The sequence below is a fragment of the Pipistrellus hanaki genome (genome assembly GCF_964339955.1).
Source record: "Pipistrellus hanaki genome assembly, chromosome: X".
NCBI classification, from domain to species: domain Eukaryota; kingdom Metazoa; phylum Chordata; class Mammalia; order Chiroptera; family Vespertilionidae; genus Pipistrellus; species Pipistrellus hanaki.
The window spans coordinates 73,391,557-73,414,319 of NC_140524.1; the positions used below are offsets into that span (position 1 = coordinate 73,391,557).

The 22,763-nt window shown below is 39.2% G+C and overlaps 1 protein-coding gene and 1 long non-coding RNA gene across 6 annotated transcripts in view; one reads left to right on the top strand and one right to left on the bottom strand.

Annotated features, from left to right (window-relative positions):
• The window catches only part of VSIG4 (V-set and immunoglobulin domain containing 4), a 36,811-nt gene extending 20,729 nt beyond the window's left edge, over positions 1-16,082 (top strand). Inside the window, exons 4-8 of one of the 3 annotated variants that reach the window (XM_084869685.1) lie at positions 7,717-7,779; positions 8,364-8,441; positions 10,807-10,911; positions 15,014-15,035; positions 15,352-16,082. In XM_084869685.1, coding sequence (XP_084725811.1) covers positions 7,717-7,779; positions 8,364-8,441; positions 10,807-10,911; positions 15,014-15,035; positions 15,352-15,589 — 506 coding nt within the window. In that variant the 3' untranslated portion in view covers positions 15,590-16,082. The other 2 variants (XM_084869687.1, XM_084869686.1) reach the window with 2 other exon arrangements.
• On the bottom strand, positions 3,994-22,644 carry LOC311614715. 3 transcript variants are annotated; one of them, XR_014793699.1, is made up of 3 exons: positions 21,352-21,652; positions 18,708-19,742; positions 3,994-4,834 (listed from the first exon to the last, which is right to left on the bottom strand). It is a non-coding gene; the product is annotated as an uncharacterized lncRNA (long non-coding RNA). The 3 variants fall into 3 exon arrangements; XR_014793700.1 differs by lacking the exon at positions 3,994-4,834 and adding an exon at positions 22,536-22,644 and having other exon boundaries at positions 16,197-19,742; positions 21,352-21,463; XR_014793701.1 differs by lacking the exon at positions 3,994-4,834 and adding an exon at positions 22,536-22,597 and having other exon boundaries at positions 16,197-19,742; positions 21,352-21,429.
• Positions 22,645-22,763: the final 119 nt, after the last annotated feature.

Here is a 22,763-nt window from a genome sequence, read left to right on the forward strand (position 1 = left end):
CAAGCCTGATCCACCAGCCATCGAAGGTCCTGTGGGATCTGTCACACACACACACACACACACACACACAAAAAAAAAAAAAACACATCCACACACTTCCCTTTTGTTTTGTTTCCTCCCTCACTCATGCTCTCTCCCTCACTGCCATCCTCCTGGCTGCCACCTTCCTGCCTCTGTAGTTGGGTCTGGAGAGTTACTGACCCATCTGTGGATGGAGTCTCCTGTCCGGGTGTCTGGTTATGCGACTTGCTCTCTATCACGTTGACCAAACAGGAGAAAATGCAACTCAACAAGACATGACACAGAGTAAAACATGAATGTACTCATGGCACCGATAACCCCAATATAAGTGACTACCTGGGAAAAGAGAATTAGGAGAGAGAAAAGAGAGCACAAATAATATCGAGGAGAGAAAAAGTGGTAAGAGAGAAAAAGAAAAGAAAAGAAAGGAAAAGAAAAGGAAAAGGAAAGAAAAGGAGAAACAGGGAAAACTATATATATATATATATATATATATATATATATATATATATATATATATATATATATACACATATATGGAGAAAATACCACAGAACAGATAAACCAAAAAATGCAAACAACAAACACCCAGAAAAGAGGATGGGGGAAGAATCTGTAGAAGCCTAGCTTATATACAGAAGTAAGGTTAAGGAATTAGATGAATATGGGGAGGATCTCAGTTTAGTATAGAGGAGGTAGAAGGAAAAAGAAAAAAATTAAAAAGAAAAAAAATAGGATGAAATAATAAAAAATAAAAATTGAATGATGAAATAATAGTGTGAAAATAAATAAAAAATAAAGAAACAAATGAGAAAAAAACAAAGAAAATAAAGAAAAAAAGGGATAGCAAAATAATAATATAAAAATTTTTAAAAAGTGAAGTGTCGTTCATATCCACCAAGTTTTATTGCCCAATGGGGGCTGGTTTAAGATCCCATTCTTCAGTACTTTCTGCCACTTCTCAGTTTCCTTTTATGTAGTCAGCACCTTGTTGGAGTTCCAAGCAATCCACCACTCCTCTGTTTGTGTCTATCTCCACCACCTTGACAGTTAGCAGGAGGAACCAATCTGCCCACTTAGCCTGTCTGCCCACTTTCAATCTTAATCTCTCAAGTGGCTGTTTCTGACAGGGCTATAGTTGGGGCGGTTGCCAAATCGCTTTCTGGGACTAAATGGCCTCTCTTCAGCCCAGTCCCTGAGCGCTCTCAGGGACTATTTAGATTTATTTATTTATTTATTTATTTATTTATTTATTTATTTATTTTTGTATTCTTTGTACCACTCAGGGTGTAGTCTGGGTGTGGCTTTATTGGTTGTCTGAAAACTACAGGGGAGGCTATCTCTTTGGGAGAAAATGGCTGCTTAGGCCCAAAGTTTCAGGTATGTCCTAGTGTAACCTGATCTTCTCCCTAGTCTCTCCCCAGACTCCACAACTCCACACCTCCACCTACACCTCAGCCACAGGTATTTGTATTTGTAAGGTCCTATGAACTGGCTTTAGTGAATAAAAGCAAAGATCAAAAAGAGGGGAAAGAGCTGTGCCACTGCAAGTTTCTCTCCCCCAGACCACAGGGCTTGGGCAGTTGTTCAGGGTGTCCCTTCCATGTTCAGCCTCTCATGGCTGTGGGCTTAGGTCTAGAATCCCCTTCCACCAGAAGCCCTGTGGACTTCCTTTACATGGTCAGATGTTATGCCTGTCCCCAAGGGGCATGGCCTTGGTACCCAGCAGCTTCCTTCTGACCCTTTGTGTTCAGAGGTCTCCCACTCTCACCAGCCCAGATCCCAGATTTTACTGTTCTCCAGGCCTTCCTGGCTGTGAATCGTCTCACCACCTGTCTATTTTGCCAATTCTGGGTGGTTGTTATTCGATTTAGTTGCTCCTTCTATCTGCTCTGGGATAAGGCTCAAGACACATCTGCCTATTCAACCACCATTTTGTCTCTCCTCAGTCGTCCATATCGTTAAGATTATTTTCTGGATATGTTTTCTTTTCCTGAATTTCCTTGATATCTTATTTATTCACTGTGCTTGGTGGATTATTTCTCTTTCTGGACATTCATGGGAATAAAAGCTTTAAAAGAAAATATTTGAGAGGTTAAAATGTATAGGCCTGTCTTTTGATTACCAGTAGGTGGTGCTAAAGGACAAGTGTTTATTTTTTTTTAACCTGTACTGCTAAGGCTTCTGGGATCTCTGTGGGATGGTGTCTCCTCTGCTCTGGAAACCACTCCATATTACCGAGGAGATGGGGATCCGTTTTACAACCCAGTTACCTAGGTCTCAAGGCACCACTTAGTGGATTAGTTTGCCTTCTGTATGTTCCTGGTGCAACCTTTTTGTAGCCAGACTTTTTTAAGTGACTTGCTCTGTCAGAATTCACACAGCTGCTTCTACCAGGTTGCTCTGCAATGGTGGGGATGGGAACAAAAGCAATGGAGCATTGTGCATCCTGTGTCTTTTTTCTCTCCAGAGGTTTTAATTGCAATAAGTACAGAACACTTAGGCTTAAAAGTTTGTTTTGTTTTGTTTTCCCCATTGTTTTCATGAGTATTTTACTGTCGGGTGGGCCACAGAGAAATGATGGTCAAGTACCTGTATCTGGAAAATGTTTTGTCTGCTACTGATGAGCTATGAAATGCTGGAACCTTTTGCACTACCTCATGCTCCTGACTCTGTACCAAGCCTCAATATATGATAGCCTCTATGGCCTTATTGCTCTCTCTGCTCCTTTGGTTTTCTCAGTAGTTGTGGTTTGCATCATGTGCCCACCACCTAAAGTCAAATCTTCTCCTGTCTCCTTATATTAGGACCATCTTCTTACCCCACTTCCTTCTCTCTGGCAACCACCACACTGCTTTTTGTGTTCATGAATTTCAGTTTTATATTGCATATATGAGCTTTTCCTGACTGTCTTATTTCATTTAGCATAATATTCTCAAGATCCATCCATGTTGTTGCAAATGGTGCTATTTAATTCTTTCTTATGGATGTGTAGTAACCCATTATGTATATGTATTATTACATCTCTTTATCCAGTCCTCTATTATGGGATGTACATATTTCTCTCTTTTCCGCATCCAGCACAGCTAGAGAGCAATCCAGTTCCTGAGTAGGGGCTGCTGAGAATTGAGAAATTGAAAGAAAGAGACACAGAGATAGAATGAAAAAGCTGGAGCTGGGTGGGACAGCTGTCCTCTGATGGACAGCTCATTACCCAGAGCTGATACAGTGTGTTCATTTTATACAGAAAAATGCCAGAAAGTTTTACTAAAGCCCAAGACAAAGGAGATTATGTGCATTCTGTGGCTTCTTTGTAATCACTTCTGGGTAGGCCCAGATAATCGTGTTTGTTCCTAGTGCTTGGCTGGATTTAGATAATGAAACCCACCACCTGGCACCTGAGCTGAAGGTCAGGCTAATAACACACCTGCCTCTGGCAAGGTGTGTTTCCAGGACATGTCTCTGTCAACACCACTGGATTCAGCTGATAATAATTAAAGAAATTCTCATGTGACTTTCAAGGTGCTCTCTACAATGGAGCACTGCTTATTTCTAGTCTTGGCCACTGAAAACAATTCTGCAAAGAACATAGGAGTGCATATGTCTTTGAAAATACATGATTTATAGTTTTTGGTTTTTTTTAGGTATACACCCAGTAGTTGGATTGCTAGATCATATGGTAGCTCTATTATTAATATTTTTGAGGAATTGAAAGACTGCTTTCCATAGTTATTACACCAGTCTATATTCCCAATAGTAGTGAATAAGGGTTCCCTTTTTTCCCACAACCTCTACAACACTTGTTATTTCCATCCTTTATTTTCAATCCATTTGCATTTTTAAATCCTAAATATACATGGCATATAATTTATGTTCTTTTATTTTTATTTATTTATTTATTTATTTATATTATTATTATTTTTTTAAATTTCCATATTGATTATGGTATCACATAATTGTCCTCATCCCCTCATTCCCATCTCAAACTCCTCCCCATGTATGCCCACCCCCTGTTGTCCATGATCACTGATTAGGCTTATATGCATGCACACAAGTCCTTTGGTTGATCTCTTCCCTTTGCCCCCACTCTCCCCTACCTTCCCTCTGAGGTTTGACAGTCTGATCACTGCTTCTCTGTCTCCAGGTCTGTTTCTGTTTATCAATTAATTTTAAAAAAAATATATTTTATTGATTTTACACAGAGAGGAATTGAGAGATAGAGAGTTAGAAACGTCAATGAGAGTCATCAACCAGCTGTCTCTTGCACACACCCCCACTGGGGATGTGCCTGCAACCAAGGTACGTGCCCTTGACCGGAATCGAACCTGGGACCTTTCAGTCCACAGGCCGACGCTCTATCCACTGAGCCAAACCGGTTTCGGCTGTTTATCAATTTATGTTGTTCATTATTTCCCCTAGATGTGTTACATCATGTGATATAAGGAATTCCCTTATAAGGACTGAAACTGAGACAAGGCATAATGGTTGTGCTGAGAGGCAAATGAATCAATCTGTAGTGAGTTCCTTTCTGGGCCAATAGTTCTCTTGAGTCCCAATTTCAATGTCAAGCAGTTCCTTATGTGTCAGCCATAGTATTTCAGATCTGGTTGGTTGACAAATGGTGTTGATGCAGGTCCTACTGTCTCTGGTTTAGTGCTGGGCATCCTTCAGGGATGCTCAGCTGCTGTCTGCTAGTATGGCAAGGCATTCTCAGCATCTGCCATCTCTGGACTGATTCTCTTCTGTCTTCATGGCTGGGGCACTCCTGTCAATTCCTCTGTTTCAGGAATCCACATGGTCTTGGAGTTGTTTTCTGAAAATATACAAACATATTCTCAACCAAAAGTTAATAAAAGGATATTTTCTATAAATTTGACTTGGCAGTTCATCTCATGGTAAAATTGCATAACATGTAATGAACTTAAAGCAGTCATATTTTAGAGCAAATAATTAAAATGTAAAAGCTGCCGAAACCGGTTTGGCTCAGTGGTAGAGCGTTGGTCTGTGGACTGAAAGGTCCCAGATTCCGATCAAGGGCATGTACATTGGTTGTGGGCACATCCCCGGTAGGGGGTGTGCAAGAGGCAGCTGGTTGATGTTTCTCTCTCATCGACGTTTCTAACTCTCTCTCCCTCTCCCTTCCTCTCTGTAAAAAATCAATAAAAATATATAAAAAATGTAAAAGCTATTAAGACTATATTATAAAATGTCCAATAGCCTCCAAATATTTAAATTTAAAAAGGGGGTGATAGTGGGAAAATATCATGTAAGGAAAAATATCCTGCAAGTAAATTACTTCTAAAAAATTTGTACTTTAGAAAATTAACTTTCATCTAAAATGCTAATTGAAAGATACCCATGAAAAACATACATGGTGTCAAAACAGAGGAAAATCATTTGGGGAAAAAAAAATAATTTATGTTCTCTTAATTATTTTCCCAGTCTCTGCTTTTAAATTTAATAATTTAATTTATTTACATTTAATGTAATTGCTAATAAGGTAAGATTTGTTTGAAATTAGTTAATTTTTATATCTTGTCTTTATTATTCCTCTATTTTTTTCTTTATTGCTGTCTTTGGTGTTAAATATATATTTTCTAGTGTACCTTGCAATTTCCTTTTTGTTTCTCATACCATATATTTTTAGTTATTTTCTTGGTGGCTGCCCTAAGGACTACCATTAATTATTAATTTACATTAATCTATTTTGGATTATACCAATTTAATTTCAATAATTTATAAAATTTGTGTTTCTGTATAGCTATAGTCTTCCTCTTCTTATGCTATTATTGTAACAAGTTACATTTTATACATTATGATCACATCAGCATAGATTTATAATTATTGCTTTCTGTGGTTGTGTTTTAAAGCAGGTAGGAAAAAAATGTTACAAACAAAAATACATTTATAATTTCTTTGTGCTGAAAATTTACCTTTACTACTGCTTTATTTCTTCACTTTGATTCAAGTAACTATCTAGTACCCTTTCATTTCAGTCTGAATAATGTCCTTTAAAATTTTTCATAAAGCAGATCTGGTGGCAATAAACTCTCCCAGTTATTGTTTATATTAATACTAGAGAACTGGTGCATGAAATTCATGCACGGGGGAGGGGAGGATGGTGTTCCTCAGCCCAGCCTGCACCCTTTCCAATATGGGACCCTTTGAGGGATGTCCGACTGCCCGTTTAGGCGGGCAGTCGGACATCCCTCACACAATCCAGGACTCTGGCTACCAACTGCTTGCCTGCCTGCCTTCCTGATTGGCCCTCACTGCTTCTGTCTGCCAGCCTGATCACCCCCTAACCACTCCCCTGCCAGCCTGATTGATGCCTAACTGCTCCCCTGCCAGCCTATTTGCCTTTAACTGCCCTCCTCTGCAGGCCTGATCACCCCTAACTGCCCTCCTTTGCAGGTCTGGTCACCCCTAACTGTTTATGTCTTCTTCTATCTCCTTTTTTTCAGTGTCCTATAGTTTTCCACGTATAGGTCTTTTACTTCCTTAGTTAAGTTTATTCCTAAATATCTTAATTTTTTTTGGTGCAATGGTAAATGGGATTGCTTTTTTAGTCTCTCTTTTTGTATGTTCATTATTGATGTATTGAAATGCCATATGTTTCTTGGTGTTAATTTTGTATCCTGCTACATTGCCGAATTCATTTATTAAGTCTAATAATATTTTGATGGAGTCTTTAAGGTTTCCTATGTACAGTATCATGTCATCTGTGAATAAGGACAGTTTTCCTTCTTTTCCAATTTGGATGTCTTTTATTTCTTCTTCTTGTCTTATCACAATGGCTAGTACTTCCTGTACTATGTTGAACAGGAGTGATGAGAGTGTGCATCCCTCTCTTGTTCCTGTTCTTAGGAGAAATGGTATTAGTTTTTGTCCATTGAGTATGATGTTGGCGGTGGGTTTGTCATATATGGCTTTTATTATGTTGAGTTATGTTGAGTAAGCCTTTTGAATCACGTCTTTCAGGAAAGTGAAACACAAGTCAAATAACAACAATTTCATTTGGAATTAAATGTTATGCTTACTTCAGCACCTAAAATTGGGTTTAATTTCAAGGCTAGTACTGGACTGTTGTGAGGTAATGTGGCTGGATTAAGTTAGAATATCATGAACTGTGCAAGTTTTTATAAAGACTGGGGTATTTTTCTTCTATAAATGCTCCCTAGGTTGATGCAAACCAATGGTTAATATCTCAAATTCTGAAAAAATAAGATGATAAAAAAAATTGTGTTATTTTATTGTTTTTGTGAATAGGTAAATAGTCAAAAGTCATTACTCTACTATTTCCACTGATATCACCCAGAGCTACCTTCTTTGTGATATTTCCTAAATTTCTCTCAAGAGAATTAACAGCAAAATGTTTGTTCAAAGTTAGTAAAAATGTTTTTCCATACAAGTTGAAAGACACTATGGACTCTACCTATACATTTGTGTGTGTGTGTGTGTGTGTGTGTGTGTGTGTGTGTGTCTATGAACTTGGGGTTAATAATTCTGCCTTAGAATGATTTTAAGTGTAAACAGGTAACATACAACTTTCCATCATCATTAGAGAAGTATTAAGACAGGTCCAAGTGTTAACATAACTGACCTTTACTTAAATCCCAATTTTCCTAGGTCATTAAACTGTTAACTCAAGAGTATCAGGAACGTTGACTGAGCCCCCCCCCCTTTTTTTTGCAGACTCCTCAAAGCCAAACAAAACCATGACTGAGGCACCTACAACCATGCAATTCTCTTCAGAAAGTAAGTTTTAATACGGTTATTTTGCACTAATAGAGATCTGAAATGGTGTCATGATCGCCAAGGGACAAGGCCCTATGCCATTAGATGGGCTAATAAGAGGTCACTGGGTTATAATCTGGGTTATAATGTATTGATAATTGAAATAAAGGAAAGATAGGAAGAGAACAAGGTAATAATGTAATTTAAATAAAAATAGGAAGAATTTAAGGATTATAAAGAAGTGGGACCATGGAGATATATATATATGTTTGTGAAAACTCTTGAAGCAAAGAGAGTTAGAATAATATCATGAGAAAAAGGAAAACAAATCCTTTTACTTCTATTCTACTTCTATTCTACTCCTAATCTCACTTGCTGTGTGATTTTGAATAAGTTGCCTTTTCTTTTTGGGCCTTCTTCCCACTACCAACAGTAGTAAACTAAGGTAATTCACCTCATAGTACTAGTGGTCAATGATATGGTCAGAAATTCTGGGAAGTTCAGCACTGATGTCCAGAGAAGGATCCCAAACTTGGCAGTTGGTCTCTACATCCAAGCTCCTGGTCAGAAGAAGGCCCTCTCACCCTAATGCCCTGTTGTCATAGTAATGCCCACAGTGAACTCATCCTGGAGCTGGACCACTGAAGTGCATCACCACCTTGGGGAGAGCAATGCTGGACCAAGTAAGAACAATGTCACAACTTCTACCCTTCCTTTTTGGCTTTAAACTTTGCAACTAACATTTTTCACAATATACATTATTCTATGTCATTCAACTCTGCTACCAATGCTTTGGTTCAGATAATGATTGAAGACCCTAGAGATGAGGAAGGTAGGTTGAATGAAGAGGGTGAGAGTTATATCCAGAGATGAACAGTCAGATGGGGTTAAGGAAATTGGTAGATGAGTTATTAGCTGATTCATTTTTAATATACTTAACAAACATTTTAATCAAGAATAGAAATGGGTCCATGACCTCAGCCAGATCTTCTAGAGATGAGCATTGAGTCGGATAAAGGTAATGGGAGCTTTTCACCAGGGTTCACTAAGCAGCTTGCAAATGACTTGTGATTCCTCCTAAGTTTCAAGAATCTCTGAATCGTGATTTCAGAGATCCAAATCCCAATGAGAAACTCTTTTGTGTTTCGCCTGGAGATTATAGTGAGTTCTTGTGCATAGTATGACTTAATTGACTGTTAAAATAATAAAATAATTTTATACTAATTAATGATTTGTTGCTCCCTTTAATACTGAGCTTCCCATTATCACCTGGGATGCCCTACTCTGTTTCTCAGAACTCTCCAGACCACCTCAGAGTTCTTCAACAAAAATGTTGATGCCTAGTATTGCAGGAGACTTCTAAAACTTTAGTTCTATAATAAGCATCTGTTTTTATTGATTGGTGCTAAATAGTTTGATGATTATTATTCCTGACATCATCCTCTGGCTGCCTATAATTGATGGTGGACTTTTTAATACTCCTGTACTTTTTCACTCCTGGTTGCAGAGTTTCTTGGATGTCTCTGGATATAGCCCAAACCTGTTTTTTTAAAAAATATTTTATTAATTTTTTACAGAGAGGAAATGAGAGAGATAGAGAGTTAGAAACATAGATGAGAGAGAAACATCTATCAGCTGCCTCCTGCACACCCCCTACTGGGGATATGCCCGCAACCAAGGTACATGCCCTTGAGCAGAATCGAATTTAGATTCAGAATATTGTAGCTGCAGTATACTAGACATCATCCAATCTTTTCATTGAAATTATAAGGAAATCAAGACCTAGTCAATAATTTTACTAAACTCACTATATTTACTTTTCTATGACTGCTATAAAAATTACCCCAAAATTGGTGCTTTAAAATAATACAAATATATTATCCTACAATTATGGAGATCAGAAGTTTGATACAGTTAGCTAAACTCAAGGTGTCAGTAGAGCTGTGTTCTTTCTGGAGACTTTGGGGGAGAATCAGTTTCTTTACCTTGTCCAGCTTCTAAAGGCTACCCATATTCCTTGGCTTTTGGTTCTCTCACACCATTTTCAAAACCAGCAATGTTGCTTCCTTAAATTTCTCTGACTCTTATTTTACTTTCACTTTTATAAAACCCTTGTGATTACATTTAGCCCACATAGACAATTCAAGATTATATTTTCATCTTTTTAAAAAATATATTTTATTGATTTTTTACAGAGAGGAAGGGAGAGAGATAAAGAGCTAGAAACATCTATGAGAAAGAAACATCAACCAGCTGCCTCTTGCACACCCCCTACCGGGGTTGTGCCCGCAACCAAGGTACATGCCCCTGACCAGAATCGAACCTGGGACCTTTTAGTCCGCAGACCGATGCTCTACCACTGAGCCAAACCGGTTTCGGCTATATTTTCATCTTAATAACAACTAATTAGCAACCTTAAATCAATCTGCAACCTTAACTCCCCCTTACAACATAAACTAACATATTGATTCTGGGGATTTGGATGTGAACATCTTTGGAGGATCAATATTTCTTATTACCACCATCAATACAGCAAATAAATAACAGATCCAGAACCTAAAGCCAAATCTATTTGCTTCCTTCAGTAAGTATACATGATTGGAATAGGTAACCCAGGGGACTCAGTGGAAATATGTGTGAGGAAAAAGAAACCTGAATTCTTGGCCAGAGAGTGAAGAAAAAATTTTTGTGGTCAGAATTAAATGACAAGAATCTCAATAAGGTAGCATTTTTTGTGAAGCTGGTAAGTCAGTATACTACTTTCTCCTCTTTAAGAGAAGGTGAAAACCTCATGTCTTGACCCCATGGAAAACATGGCTCAGACCTATCAAGCCATCAACCAGTGGGTTTTGAAGAACTTGTTTATACCTGGGTTATCTAGCCTCTCAAGTCTTTGTCATGGGCCTGGGATTTTGTTTGTCTTTATGACTAGCTAAGAAATTTAGAAGATGGAAAATGGAAAATAAATAGGTGTGGGCTGATAATTTTGGTCTCTGTTTCTGTATAAATTTTTAACCAGATACCACTTGGTCTTATTTTGCCTTCTAGGAGAGGGCCTGCCTATCTTTGCCATAATTCTCATCATTGTCCTGTGCTGTATAGTTGTCTTCATCATGACTTATATTATGCTCTTCCGGAAGACATCCCAGCAAGGTGAGTGATGTGTATGACTCGGTGACTCTTAGTCATTCATTCATTTTGGCAGTATAGTTGAGTTTAAATTCTGGCACTATGTTAGGCACCTCAAAGAGTTTTCAGCCCGTTTTAAGAGCGAGGGTAGAGGTAAATAAAGTCAGACATGCAAGCTAACAGTAATAATACAACTTACAAAAACTAATTTACAAATCTTTGGTATCCTGACTAATACAGCTTTCTCTGAAATGGGTTGTCTAATGATGATAAAAGAGAAGGAGAAGTCACAATCTTTGGCTTCACCTTGCTTACAATTTATCTAGGGGATTTAATATAGAAGCATGGAGTTTATCAATAATGATACATAGCAATAAAAGTCATGGAGTCAAAGCCTGGAGTTCAATACAATAAAAGAGCTTACTTACAAGTGACAAGGAATTATTTTATCCCTTTTGTCTTTACTTCATTAAAGTTCTTTGTTTTAGAACATAAATTCAAGGTTACAATTACCTTGAGAAATCATCAATATTACAGTTAGGTTGAGTTTTACACAGTACCAAAACAACCAATTGAAATGTAAAGAGATGCCGAGACCGGTTTGGCTCAATGGATAGAGCGTCGGCTTGGGGACTGAAGGGTCCCGGGTTCGATTCCGGTCAAGGGCATGTACCTTGGTTGCGGGCATATCCCCAGCTGCAAGAGGCAGCTGATCGATGACTCTCTCTCATCGATGTTTCTATCTCTCTATCTCTCTCCCTTCCTATCTGTACAAAATCAATAAAATATATTAAAAAAAAGATTATAGGTGAAATGTAAAGAGATGAAGTCTAATAATTTGGCAAAATATTTCACTGGATTGACTATATTAATTTTGTCTGGAATATTGCATAAAATATTTTAAATTATCACTTTAATAGTATAAAGGCAGCATGTTTTTAAAAGATCCGAGTTAACACGAAGTGCACAAATAAAGAAAAAAGCTAAAGATTATAATTAATTGATAATCATATCACCCCTTTGCTTTAAAATATTTGGTGTCTTTTAGTGCATTTGCAAGGCCTAGAGAAGAAAGTCCAAATTCCTTAACCTGTCACTAACTTTCCCTTTTCCCTGTATTTTCCCATTGCTTAGATACATACATTTTCTTTTTTTTAAATTTCTTTATTGATTAAAGTATCACATAATTGTCCCCCCCCCATTCCCATCCCAAACTCCACCCCATGTATGCCCACCCCCTGTTGTCCATGTCCATTGGCTAGGCTTATATGCATGCATACAAATCCTTTGGCTGATCTCTCCTCCTTTCCCCCACCCTCCCCTACCTTCCCTCTGAGGTTTAACAATCTGATAGATGCTTCCCTGTCTCTGGGTCTGTTTTTGTTAATCAGTTTGTGCCGTTCATTATTTCCCCTAGATGAGTGAGATCATGTGATATAAGAAATACACTTATAAGAACTGAAAATGAGACAAGCCATAACGATTATGCTGAGAGGCAAATGAATCAGTCTGTAGTGAGCTTATTTCTGGGACAACAGTTCTTTTGAGTCCCACCTCACTAAGTTATTTTTAAGCCTTTATACATTTACTCATATAGTTCCTTCTTCCTGAAATACTACCCCTTTCCAAATTGTTTACATTCTGCAAGGCCTGGCTGTAGTACCACCTTCTTCTGAAAGTCCCTGCTAATTAACCATAACTGGCCACAAATCCCAGGTGACATGATTAAGGTGCAGTTGTCAGGGGAATTTTACAACTGTGAGCCAACAGAGATGGGAAAAGATTATTTAGATGTTAATTTATAAGTACAATTTAGCTACACCTCAATACCTGCTGCACTAGCGGTTTTATCTTCCATTAGTGTGTCTATTTCACTGTAGCAGTTCCAAATACCAAATAGCCTGGTTTCCACCTGGTTCTCTCCAATCAAAGAAGGGAAGGGAGCTTTGAATATCTCCATTTTCTGAATATTAAGTATCAGCTTTGGTCTTGGCCAGTTAGCATGGCTATGAACCATGAGACTAAATTTGGAAGTGGAGATATCTCAAGTGGCCACAAATCCCAGGAGTACTAAAAGTAAAATATTAATTCATAGTCTCAATGAGACTGGTTAAAAACTATAACCATATCAGATATTTTCCCTTACAAAAACCTTGTGGCCCAGGGAATAGAAGTCAAAATGTAGCATTTCATTAAAAAGTCCTCTGTAATGTAACTCTAGCTCACCTTCTCTATTCCCACCACTCCCTTACACCAAGGTTAACTTCCAGTCACTGAATTCAAACAGCAACTAGGCTATACACTTCACACATTTATGCATTTTTCCCTTCCTGGATTGTCTTTCCCAAATCCCTGATTTTTACCTCTTTATAAGGGAGATGATCTTGGGGTATCCATTAGATTCAACATGTAGTTACTGGGTACCTAATATGTGCCAGGTGCTGAGCATATAAAAATGCAATAGAAAAAAATCAATAAAAATATATTTTAAAAAAAAGACAACTCATATTGACAGGTCATATGATAATGGTATCCTTAAATGTAATTTATTCAATAAATAAATAAATAACTTAAAAGTTAAAAAAAATGCAATAGACACAATTTCTGAAATAAGGAAACCTATCTGGCCAATGGAGGAGGTAAGGCATGGAAATACAAGGCTCTATCAAATGACAAAAGGTGGTCTTCAGCATGCCACTCTAAATTTGTTGTGATGTAATACATGCATTCCAGATTGCATCCCTGAAAGATTATATGCCCCTAGAGGACAGTACCAAAAGACATTCATCTTTGTACCAGGCTATAGAGCCTTTGAACCAGCATGGAATATAGATGTTCCTCTTAGGGGACAATAGTGACTTATCTTAGGACCCTTGCTGGGTGCAGGGTAAGGGTGAGTGTCTTTAGGAATGGCTTAAGTTAAGCCATGGCTCTTGACAACAGACTAATTCAGCCCCTTTTGTCTAGGCTCTGGTCAGGCTGACAAGTTTCCCACAAGGACTCCCTAGGGATCTTCAGCAAGATTCCTGAGTGTGAAGTGAATTCAGTTCCAGTGTACCTCTCCCCATCACACTAAATAACTGCTCCAACCCAATGTCCTGTGTCAGAGTATGCCAAAGAGGACAGTTACCAATTGTGTTTCCTCTTCCTTTCCCTAAGAATTCTACATTCCTGTGTGTGTGTTTTTTTTAATTAAATTTATTAAGATAACATTGGTTAATATGAACACATAGGTTTCAGATGTGGGTTTCTTTGTTACAAGATCCGTATATCACATCATGGGCCCACCACCCAAAGTCAGATCTTCTCCTGTCATCATATATTATAAACCCCTTCTCTCTGGCAACCACCACACTACTCTTTGTATTCATAAGTTTAAGTTTTATATACCACATATGAGTTAATATGGTTCTTAACTTTTTTGACTGACTTATTTCACTTAGCATAATGTTCTCAAGGTCCATCCATGTTGCTGCAAATAGTGCTATTTCACCCTTTCTTATGGCTGAGTAGTATTCCATTGTGTATATGTACCACATCTTTTTTATTCACTCCTCTATTGTAGGACACTGGTTGTTTCCATATGAACAACCTATAGATATATGAAAAGATGTTCAACTTCACTGGCAATTAGGGAAATGGAAATCAAAACTACACTGAGATACCACTTCACACTTGCTAGAGTGGCCATTTTCAACCAGAGAAGCAATAACAAGCATTGGAGAAGTTGTGGAAAAAGGAAACCCTCATCCACTGCTGGTGGGAATTAAACTGGTATAACCACTATGAAAAGCAGTCTGGTGATGCTTCAAAAAGTTGACAATAGAGCAACCATACTACCTAACAATCCCTCTCCTGGGTATATACCCTAAAAACTCAAAATCATGTATTCACAAAGATATATGCACCCCTATGTTCATTGCAGCATTAACATAGTGGCCAAGACATACATCCCTGTGTTACAACTCACCTTCCCCATACCTCCCAGTTATTGGAAAGCTGAACTTATTGAGGTCCTCCTCTATGTCTCCTCTTCCTTCACCTTTTAACTGGTACTCAAGGTCTATACTTAGCCCTTATTTATATCCCCTGGAGAATTCTGACCTGATTTATCTTTCTTTTCTAGAGCACATCTATGAAGTGTCCAGGTAAGATAGCCTCTCCTCTTCTATCTTCTAACTCTTTCCTTACCCTCAATTATGTAGGTCACTGTTATAGCAGAAAGTGGGTTTGTCAAAGACACAATCCTAAGCCCAAAAGTCTTCAGAGTCAGGGCACAGAGTTTTCCCTTTCTGAAGCACCTCCTGATGCTCTGTTGTGACCCACCAAACACATAGGATAATTCAGGTCCACCAGCACTCTGTTCCCAGAATCTCTTGATGACAAGGATTAGGGGAGAAGGGTTGGAAACCAGGGTCCCAGCCTCAAGTTCTTTCTTATGGGTTGTGGGCTCTTGGGCCATAGGGTGCGTGCCAGGGAGACCAGCAACTCTGGCGAAACCATGAGGTTGGCCATCTGCGAAAGTGGCGGCTCCAGCGAAGAGCCAGCTACCCGGACTCCAGGCAATGACTACTCTGATGAACCCTGTCTGGACCAGGAGTACCAGATCATCGCCGAGATAAATGATGACTACACTCATCTGCTGCACACAGTTCCCCGGGATTATGAGCTCCTGACCATCAAGGGCAAGAGTGTCTGCTAAAACTGCCCTACTAGTTTGCTGACATGATTATCTTTTAACCCCTGCTCTCTGCATGGTCCCCTTATCTTCCTGGCTATCCCAGCATGTCTTTTCTGCCAACATTCATATTTCTAAGTATGACTGGCTTTGCGTAAGCCCTAAGAAGTTGTCATGTGCACACATGCAATCCTGTTTCTGAGTTGGGCTCTGAGCCTTTCCAGTATCTCTGCCTGGGGCTTTTGCTGCTTCTCTCCAAGCACCAGAGGGAAGTTCCCATAGCACTAAGACACCAATTAACTTTGGCCTCTTGTCACTGTAAGACCAGAGAGAGGCTCAGCTCTGCCAGCTCAGGAGATCAGTTATGTCCATAATCACTTATTTTTCCCCCCAGGCCATAATTGTTTTTAATTGTGATTGTCATATAACATGCCAGGGTTCAGTTCTGCTCTTACGCTGCAAGTCTATTACTCTGATATTCTTTTGGTGCTTAATAAATATCTAATCATAATAGCAACCTTAGTTGTATTGGTCTTCTTTCAAGGACCTACTGAGAATGATTAAAATGAGACCAGTTGATATGGTTGGGGCTCTGAGAGCATCAATAGTACCTTTGGTTTTTATTTTCTTCCTTCCCATTCATGCCACTCTTATCAGACTTCAGAGGTGGTCCCAGCTAGAACACAATGATTCTTTGGTAAAATAGTACTCATCTGCCTTCCATCATCCCCTTCCCAATTGTCCTGCCAGTTTCATCTGGATGACTCTTCCCATGTCAATTAAAAAACTGAAAAAATGAGTCCCCTTTTTTTTGCATACAGCAGACCTTTTTTTAATGCTAAATGGGAAGTATAGATAGGTTGAGGGAGGAATATTTTGGTCCTACTTGAGTAACCCAGTTAGTTAAAAGAGAAGATTAAATCACTCAGCCAGGTTGGTTTTTAGGAAAATCCCATTGGCCACCATTCTCCATAGTCTCCAAGCTTCTCACCATATTGTATAGTCTTGCCCATCTTCTCCTCAGGCTGGCCCCTCCCCATCTCTTCAGTTTTCATTCAGAGAACAGGCTAGCATGCAGTATTTGGTTTTGTGCTGCCTCCTCACAGATGGGGTTTTCAAAGCACTTCTTAACTCACCCTTCCCTTACTCCTTGATCTAACAAGTAACATGTTCTGCCAAGATGTTTCAAAAGGAACTTTATTCTATGAACATAGAGATAAAGGGTTATCCTTCTTTCCAAAGTATGGATGCACCACCCTCAAGTTTTTCATCTCCTGTAATCCTAAAAATTTTTGAATAGTTGTGTTCTTCAACCCTAGCTCCTGGTCCCTTCTTACAATGTGGAGTGAGGCTCAGAGCAAAGAAGTATTTCTCCTCAAATAGGAGTGGGGAATAAGAATGTGTGTGTATGCATGTGCATGTGTGTGTGTGTGTGTGTGTGTGTGTGTGTGTGTGCACTTGTGCACACATGCATACCTTTAAATCAGTCTCCTCTGGACAGCATGGGGGGATCTGGAGATTATTATGCTAAGCAAAACAAGCCAATCAGAGAAGACAAGTATCACATGATCTCACTTATATGTAGAATCTAATGAACAAAATAAACTGATGAATGAAATAGATTCCAAGACATGGAAGCATGCAATAGTCTGAGGATCCTCAAAGGAAAAGGGCAGGGGGGAGATCAATGAAAGAACTTATATGCATGTATGCATAACCAATAGACAGACAATAGTTGGGTGAAGGCCTGGTAGGGGCTGGAGTAGGGTGGAAGGGGCCAAAATGGGGAAAAGAGGGGACATCTGTACAACTTTCAACAATAAAGATAATTTAAAAAAAATTTTCAGTCTCCTCTGTGAGGACCTGCTCTGGGACAGGTCAATATTGCTTTCCCTCTCTCATGTAATTCATGTTAAATCAACTTATCCATTATTCATGGAACCTGACATATTGCCACTTGTTTCCAATGCAACGTCAAGGTCAGCTCAGGTTTCAACAGGAGTTCTTCTCCTTTGGGATGAGTATAGAACTCAAAATAGTACACAAAAGTGAACAAGGAGAAGTCCTCCACTTTACCACCACTAACCTGCCAAGTCCATGGTAAAAACTTGAGCGTTTTTGTCATCTCCAGATGCTCATGAAAGGAGCAACCTTTTCTTCCACATCATGTTTACAATCCTCTGAAACACTCCCCCCCACCCCAGTGGAAACCTCAGTTTCCTTCATTAAACATCTCTGTGTCCAGACCCCCACGGCTTTTGAAAACAGTCATTATTTATTGCTACTATCTTTAGAGAAATGAATTACTGAGGTTGAGAAGAGAATCTTTGTTGCATGTGCCATGGTAAAAGGAGCCCCAGATCCAGGCACCACTCCCTTAAATGCACCCCCAAGGATATCTCAAAGTCTCTCGTCTTGGAGAGCTTAAAGATTATTGATTCTAAGTTTCCCATAATACAGATAAGAAAATGAAGTCTACAAAGAAAGTGACTTGTCTAAAGTCAAACACATCAAGTCAGTGGTAGAACAGAGAGCAGATTCAGGTCTGTGAACTGCTAGGAGAATATATTCATTGTAGTAGAGAAACTTCTGGAGATCATCTGTGTTCCCAAACTGAACATTCTTCTCCACACATGATAAGCCAGTAAAAGAGTCTTTGATATAGGGCTACCCCAAAGCTGCAAGATAAGGCTAAACATAAATGGGATGATAACATAGGATCTATCTTAGGTAGATGGCTGGTCATGGGAAAGCAGAGAAGTAAAAAGAGGAGATCTCCAGAAGAGAGGGAAAGTACAAAGTTCTTCTAGGGCAGCTTCCCAGGTTTTGTTCCATGGGATAGAATAGTAGACTTAGGAGATGGTCCACAGGCAAAACAAAAACAAACAAACAAACAAACAAAAATCAGCACAATCAGATAGGTATGGGAAATGCTTCATTCTATAGCTCCCTCTTGGAAATTTCCAGTGCAATATTAGAATATTAAAGGCTTTATAATATCCTGAAACAAGTCACCTGTATAGCTTTGTGTTACCAACTAATTGAAAGACATGTTTGCCCTCTAAACCAACTTTTTAAAAATATCCTCCTGTAGCCCTTGACCCAATATATCAGGAAGAAAACCCATTTATGTTAGCTATACCTTGCATGTCCTATAGCACTGTGGTGACAACACTTGGATTTTTCTCTTCACAAAATGCCTAGGTGGCATGTGTTCCAAAGGCCAAAAGCTAATGAACTAGTGGAAAGTCGATCAATCAGTAAAACTTTATTGAGTATTTTCTGTAACCAGAGTCCTGTGGGGTAGAAATGGAATGGAGATACAGCAATCAAGGAAACACAGTCTTGTCATAAACCAAGTGGGGGGATTCAAAAATATACTCTGAAAAAGATCATTAATGATTTAAGCAGTGTTATTGGGAAGTAGGAGATAAAGGGGTTCATAGAAGGACTCAGGCAAGAAGTGATTTGAGAATGAAGGAAAAAAGTATAGGTTTATTTTTCAAAAGTCCCTGCAGAAACTTGATTTTGCCTGGGCAAGGAAATATGGAAAGGAATTGAATTAGCAGAAAGAAATGGGGATCATGTTCTCAGGAGAAAAGGCCTGAGGAAAAGGAGAGAGATAGGTAAGGTCAAAGTGCATTTAGAGCTAAGACTGACTATCAGAAAAATGGGCTTCTAAGTCCTGCCATGATAGTTGTGTGAGACTTCTGGTTTTCTTACTGGGATGTGAAGGGAAAAAATAATGAATCAAGTACCACTTTCATCCCTGGACCCTGGATACCTTTTCAAGGCTACCCTGCCACCTCCCCCCCCTTCAGGTTCCCACAATGTATGTAGACACCACCCAGGCCTGTGGCTCTCAGAGCTGTCTGACTTTTCCACTGGTAACCTCAGACACAATGCTTACATTCTCACAAAGTTACCTAAAACAACTTGTGAGACCTTAATTGGTATTTGTTGTGTGTTCTTTATCCCACTGATCATCTAATTGTTGTACTCCAACTTCGCTGGCTTGGAGCTGCTAGGCACATGCCGCACTTGGGGTATTTGACAAACTGACACTCTACCACATGGAGTGTCCAACTCAGCTTGTCAAATACACGGAGCGTGGCACTGCAGGAAGCTGGGCCAGGGACTTCAGTGGGGAGGTGAAATCTTCTTTGGAGATGTAGTCCTAGATGGAGAGAGAGAGAGAGAGAGAAGAGTCACACCCTGGCCTCCAGGGAAACTGCACAGGCTCTATGGACTAGCCAAAGCACCAGAATAAAGGAAGTGAGCAAAATAGTCATAAGGCTCCTAATCAAAAGAGGATTCCCGAAGGTAGGTAGGCAGCACCCAGTTGAGACTTCAGGTGAGGCCCCAGTGCTCAACTGGGGATTCCTCAGGCCAAAGTCTTATAACTGTGGCATTTTAAAGGTCCCAAGCTTTAGTGGGATCCTCTATTTAGCATAAGAGAGAACAATTTCATTATCATCCTACCTTCCTAACCTCAAGAAGGGACCAGGACCCTTTCCTTCACAAACTTCCCAGATAATGTTTTACAATATTGTGGATATAAACTTAAGCATTGAGGCTGAACATAGGCTTAAATCTTGGCTCTGCCATTAATTAGCTGGAAAATTTTAGTAAATCATTTCATCTCTTTTTGTTCCATTTTTTCCACATCCCAAAAAATAAATATAAATATAGTATGTACCTAATAAATTATAGCGAGAATGAAATGAGATAATGTACATAAAGTTCTTAGCTCATTGTTTGATACACAATAAATGCTCAAAGACAATAGTGGTTGTGCTGCCAGAAGGAAATCAAGGGCTAGTGACAATTGATTTAATAGGGTCAAAACAAATGAAACAGACATTTCTGATAACCTCAGCCTTACCTAACAATGTGCCCTTGTACCATTGGTACTCAAAAATGGCAGCTGTAAAAGAACTAGCATCTAGTCTCAGCTACTCTTGTTATAAATGAGGAAATGAAGGCTCGTGTTGGGGTAGAAAGTTGCTAAAGGTCATACAAGTTGCTCACAGTTTGGAGTTGTGTCATATATTAATCCATTGTGCCTTCCTACATTCTTCATCAATCCTCTTACCTCTTTGCTATACTTATCTCTCAGGGAAAAGGGAGATACATCATCAAGGAAGCCAAATGACAGGCAGTGGTCTTGGCAGTAAGGCACTGGAATCTTTCAATCCACAGCCATCGGGGAAACAAGGAAGCTGCCAGGAGCATTGTCAAGCCTGGAATTTCTAAGAGAATTCCCTTGGCAACACTTAATCCTGTTGTTAAATATTCCAAGATGTTTGTGTCAAATTTATCTCCTTCCCAGCAATGGCAGTTTATCTATTGGCCTATATTGAATATTGTCATGAAAAATGGCACAATAGAAAACTGCCCCATGAGGCCAAGGCAGAAGACTTGTCTTTCAGCGGGGTGGGGGGCGGAAATCAGTGTTTTTATTATTATAACTCTTAATTGAATGCATGTTGGTAAGGGGATGACATGCCCCTATAATTTAAGATCTTGGAAGTGATTTCAAACCTCAAAATTTTAAATGTATTTCTCATTCCTTCATTTTTCTCTCTACCAACCCAATCCATCCCAAGCCATCCAGAAATGTATCCAAAGCAAAAATCATTGTCAACAGATATGGCAGAGTGAAAAGAGTCAGGCAATCTTGGATTCTAATGCTGCTTTGGGCACCAACTAGCCAGTTATGGTATTGATAAAGTCTTTCTTGGGCCTCAGATTTATTCTCAGGAAATGGGGATAAGAAGACTTACCTGGCAGAGTTGTTAGGAAAGTTCAATGAGCTTTCCAGAGTCTCCTAAAAATTAGTCCACTTGGCTCAGTCCTTGGACCTATGAGTAGAGAAAGGCCAGCCAAGGAAGCTGACTAATAAAATTTGCATTCAGGGTGGCAAAGGAGACACAGCTGGTGATTACATCTATCATCATCCTTATTGGCTACAGCTCAAGTAAGAAGACCTGGATAAACTGGAGGTGTCCACAGCCTCCTGAACAGCTTTTCTGACTTTATCAAAAAGGAAGAGATATAAGGGTGGTAAAGGTTCCTTCTTAGTACACTAGAAGTTGAAGAGTCTTAAAAACCATATTGCCCCCATATTAATGGAAGGGGTTGGTGGGTGAGTTGAAATTAGTATTATTTCCACTCTTGATTTTCTAGTGCATGCCTTTCCAATAGAGTGTATATAAGAAAAGCAGGTTCAGTTGAGAAAGGCTGGCCAGACTCATAGGGAGAAGAAGTGGAAATTTACATGAAACAATATTGAGAAATTTCAAAGGTCTTCTCTTGATTCATCATGCTACATAAAATGTCATCATTTGTCCACTGCTTTACTCTGGAAGTGCTAACACACCAAGCAACAGGACCTTCCGTGAAACTGACTGATATGGGCCTTCTCATACTAGGAGCAATCTGGATTTCTTTCAGTCACAGTTCAGCCTCACCCAGAGATATTTACTCAGCATCACCTTCATGACCTTTCTCAACAGAGGACTTACAATCATCAAAATAAGAGATATAAAAACTAGAAGTGTCTCTAGACAAAATCTAACTCATCATTTCCTCTCCTCTTCTTTGCAGAAGAAGCAAAAAAATGAATTTATAATGGATAAAGGACTTGCTTAAAACTACACAATGGGTAAATGGCACAACCAGGACTGTTACTCAAATATATTGACTCCCGATTCCAGAAAACATTTCACTTCCATGTGTTTATCTCCTAAATAGCATATATGGGGAGAACATATTATTCTCCCTTCTCAAATTTGAAGCTCCAGGATAGATGGCCAATGGTAACCTTCTTCTCCCCCACCCTTAACCCAAGATCCCTCAGGAAAGTTTAAGGAGAATGTGATGGGCAGGTCTAAGCAATCTTTGGTAGCCATGGACATTGCTCTAGCTTGGGAATCCAAACAAAGAGGGGAAAAAATGAATACTATACCTGTTACTGGAGTGGTGCTTTAGTCTCAGATGAGGCACAGGTTCCCTGGTGATGAACCAACCTGCAGTGGCCAAAGAGAACTGGGCTTTATGCTGTGAGCAGGAACATCATGTGTTTTGAAGAGCCCTTGGTGTCTTCAAGAGGAAACAGAAATGAGGAAGATAAGGCTGAGGTTAGCCAACGGAAATCTGGGTGCAAAATGACAAAACAGTGCTGTTGTGAAAGGGT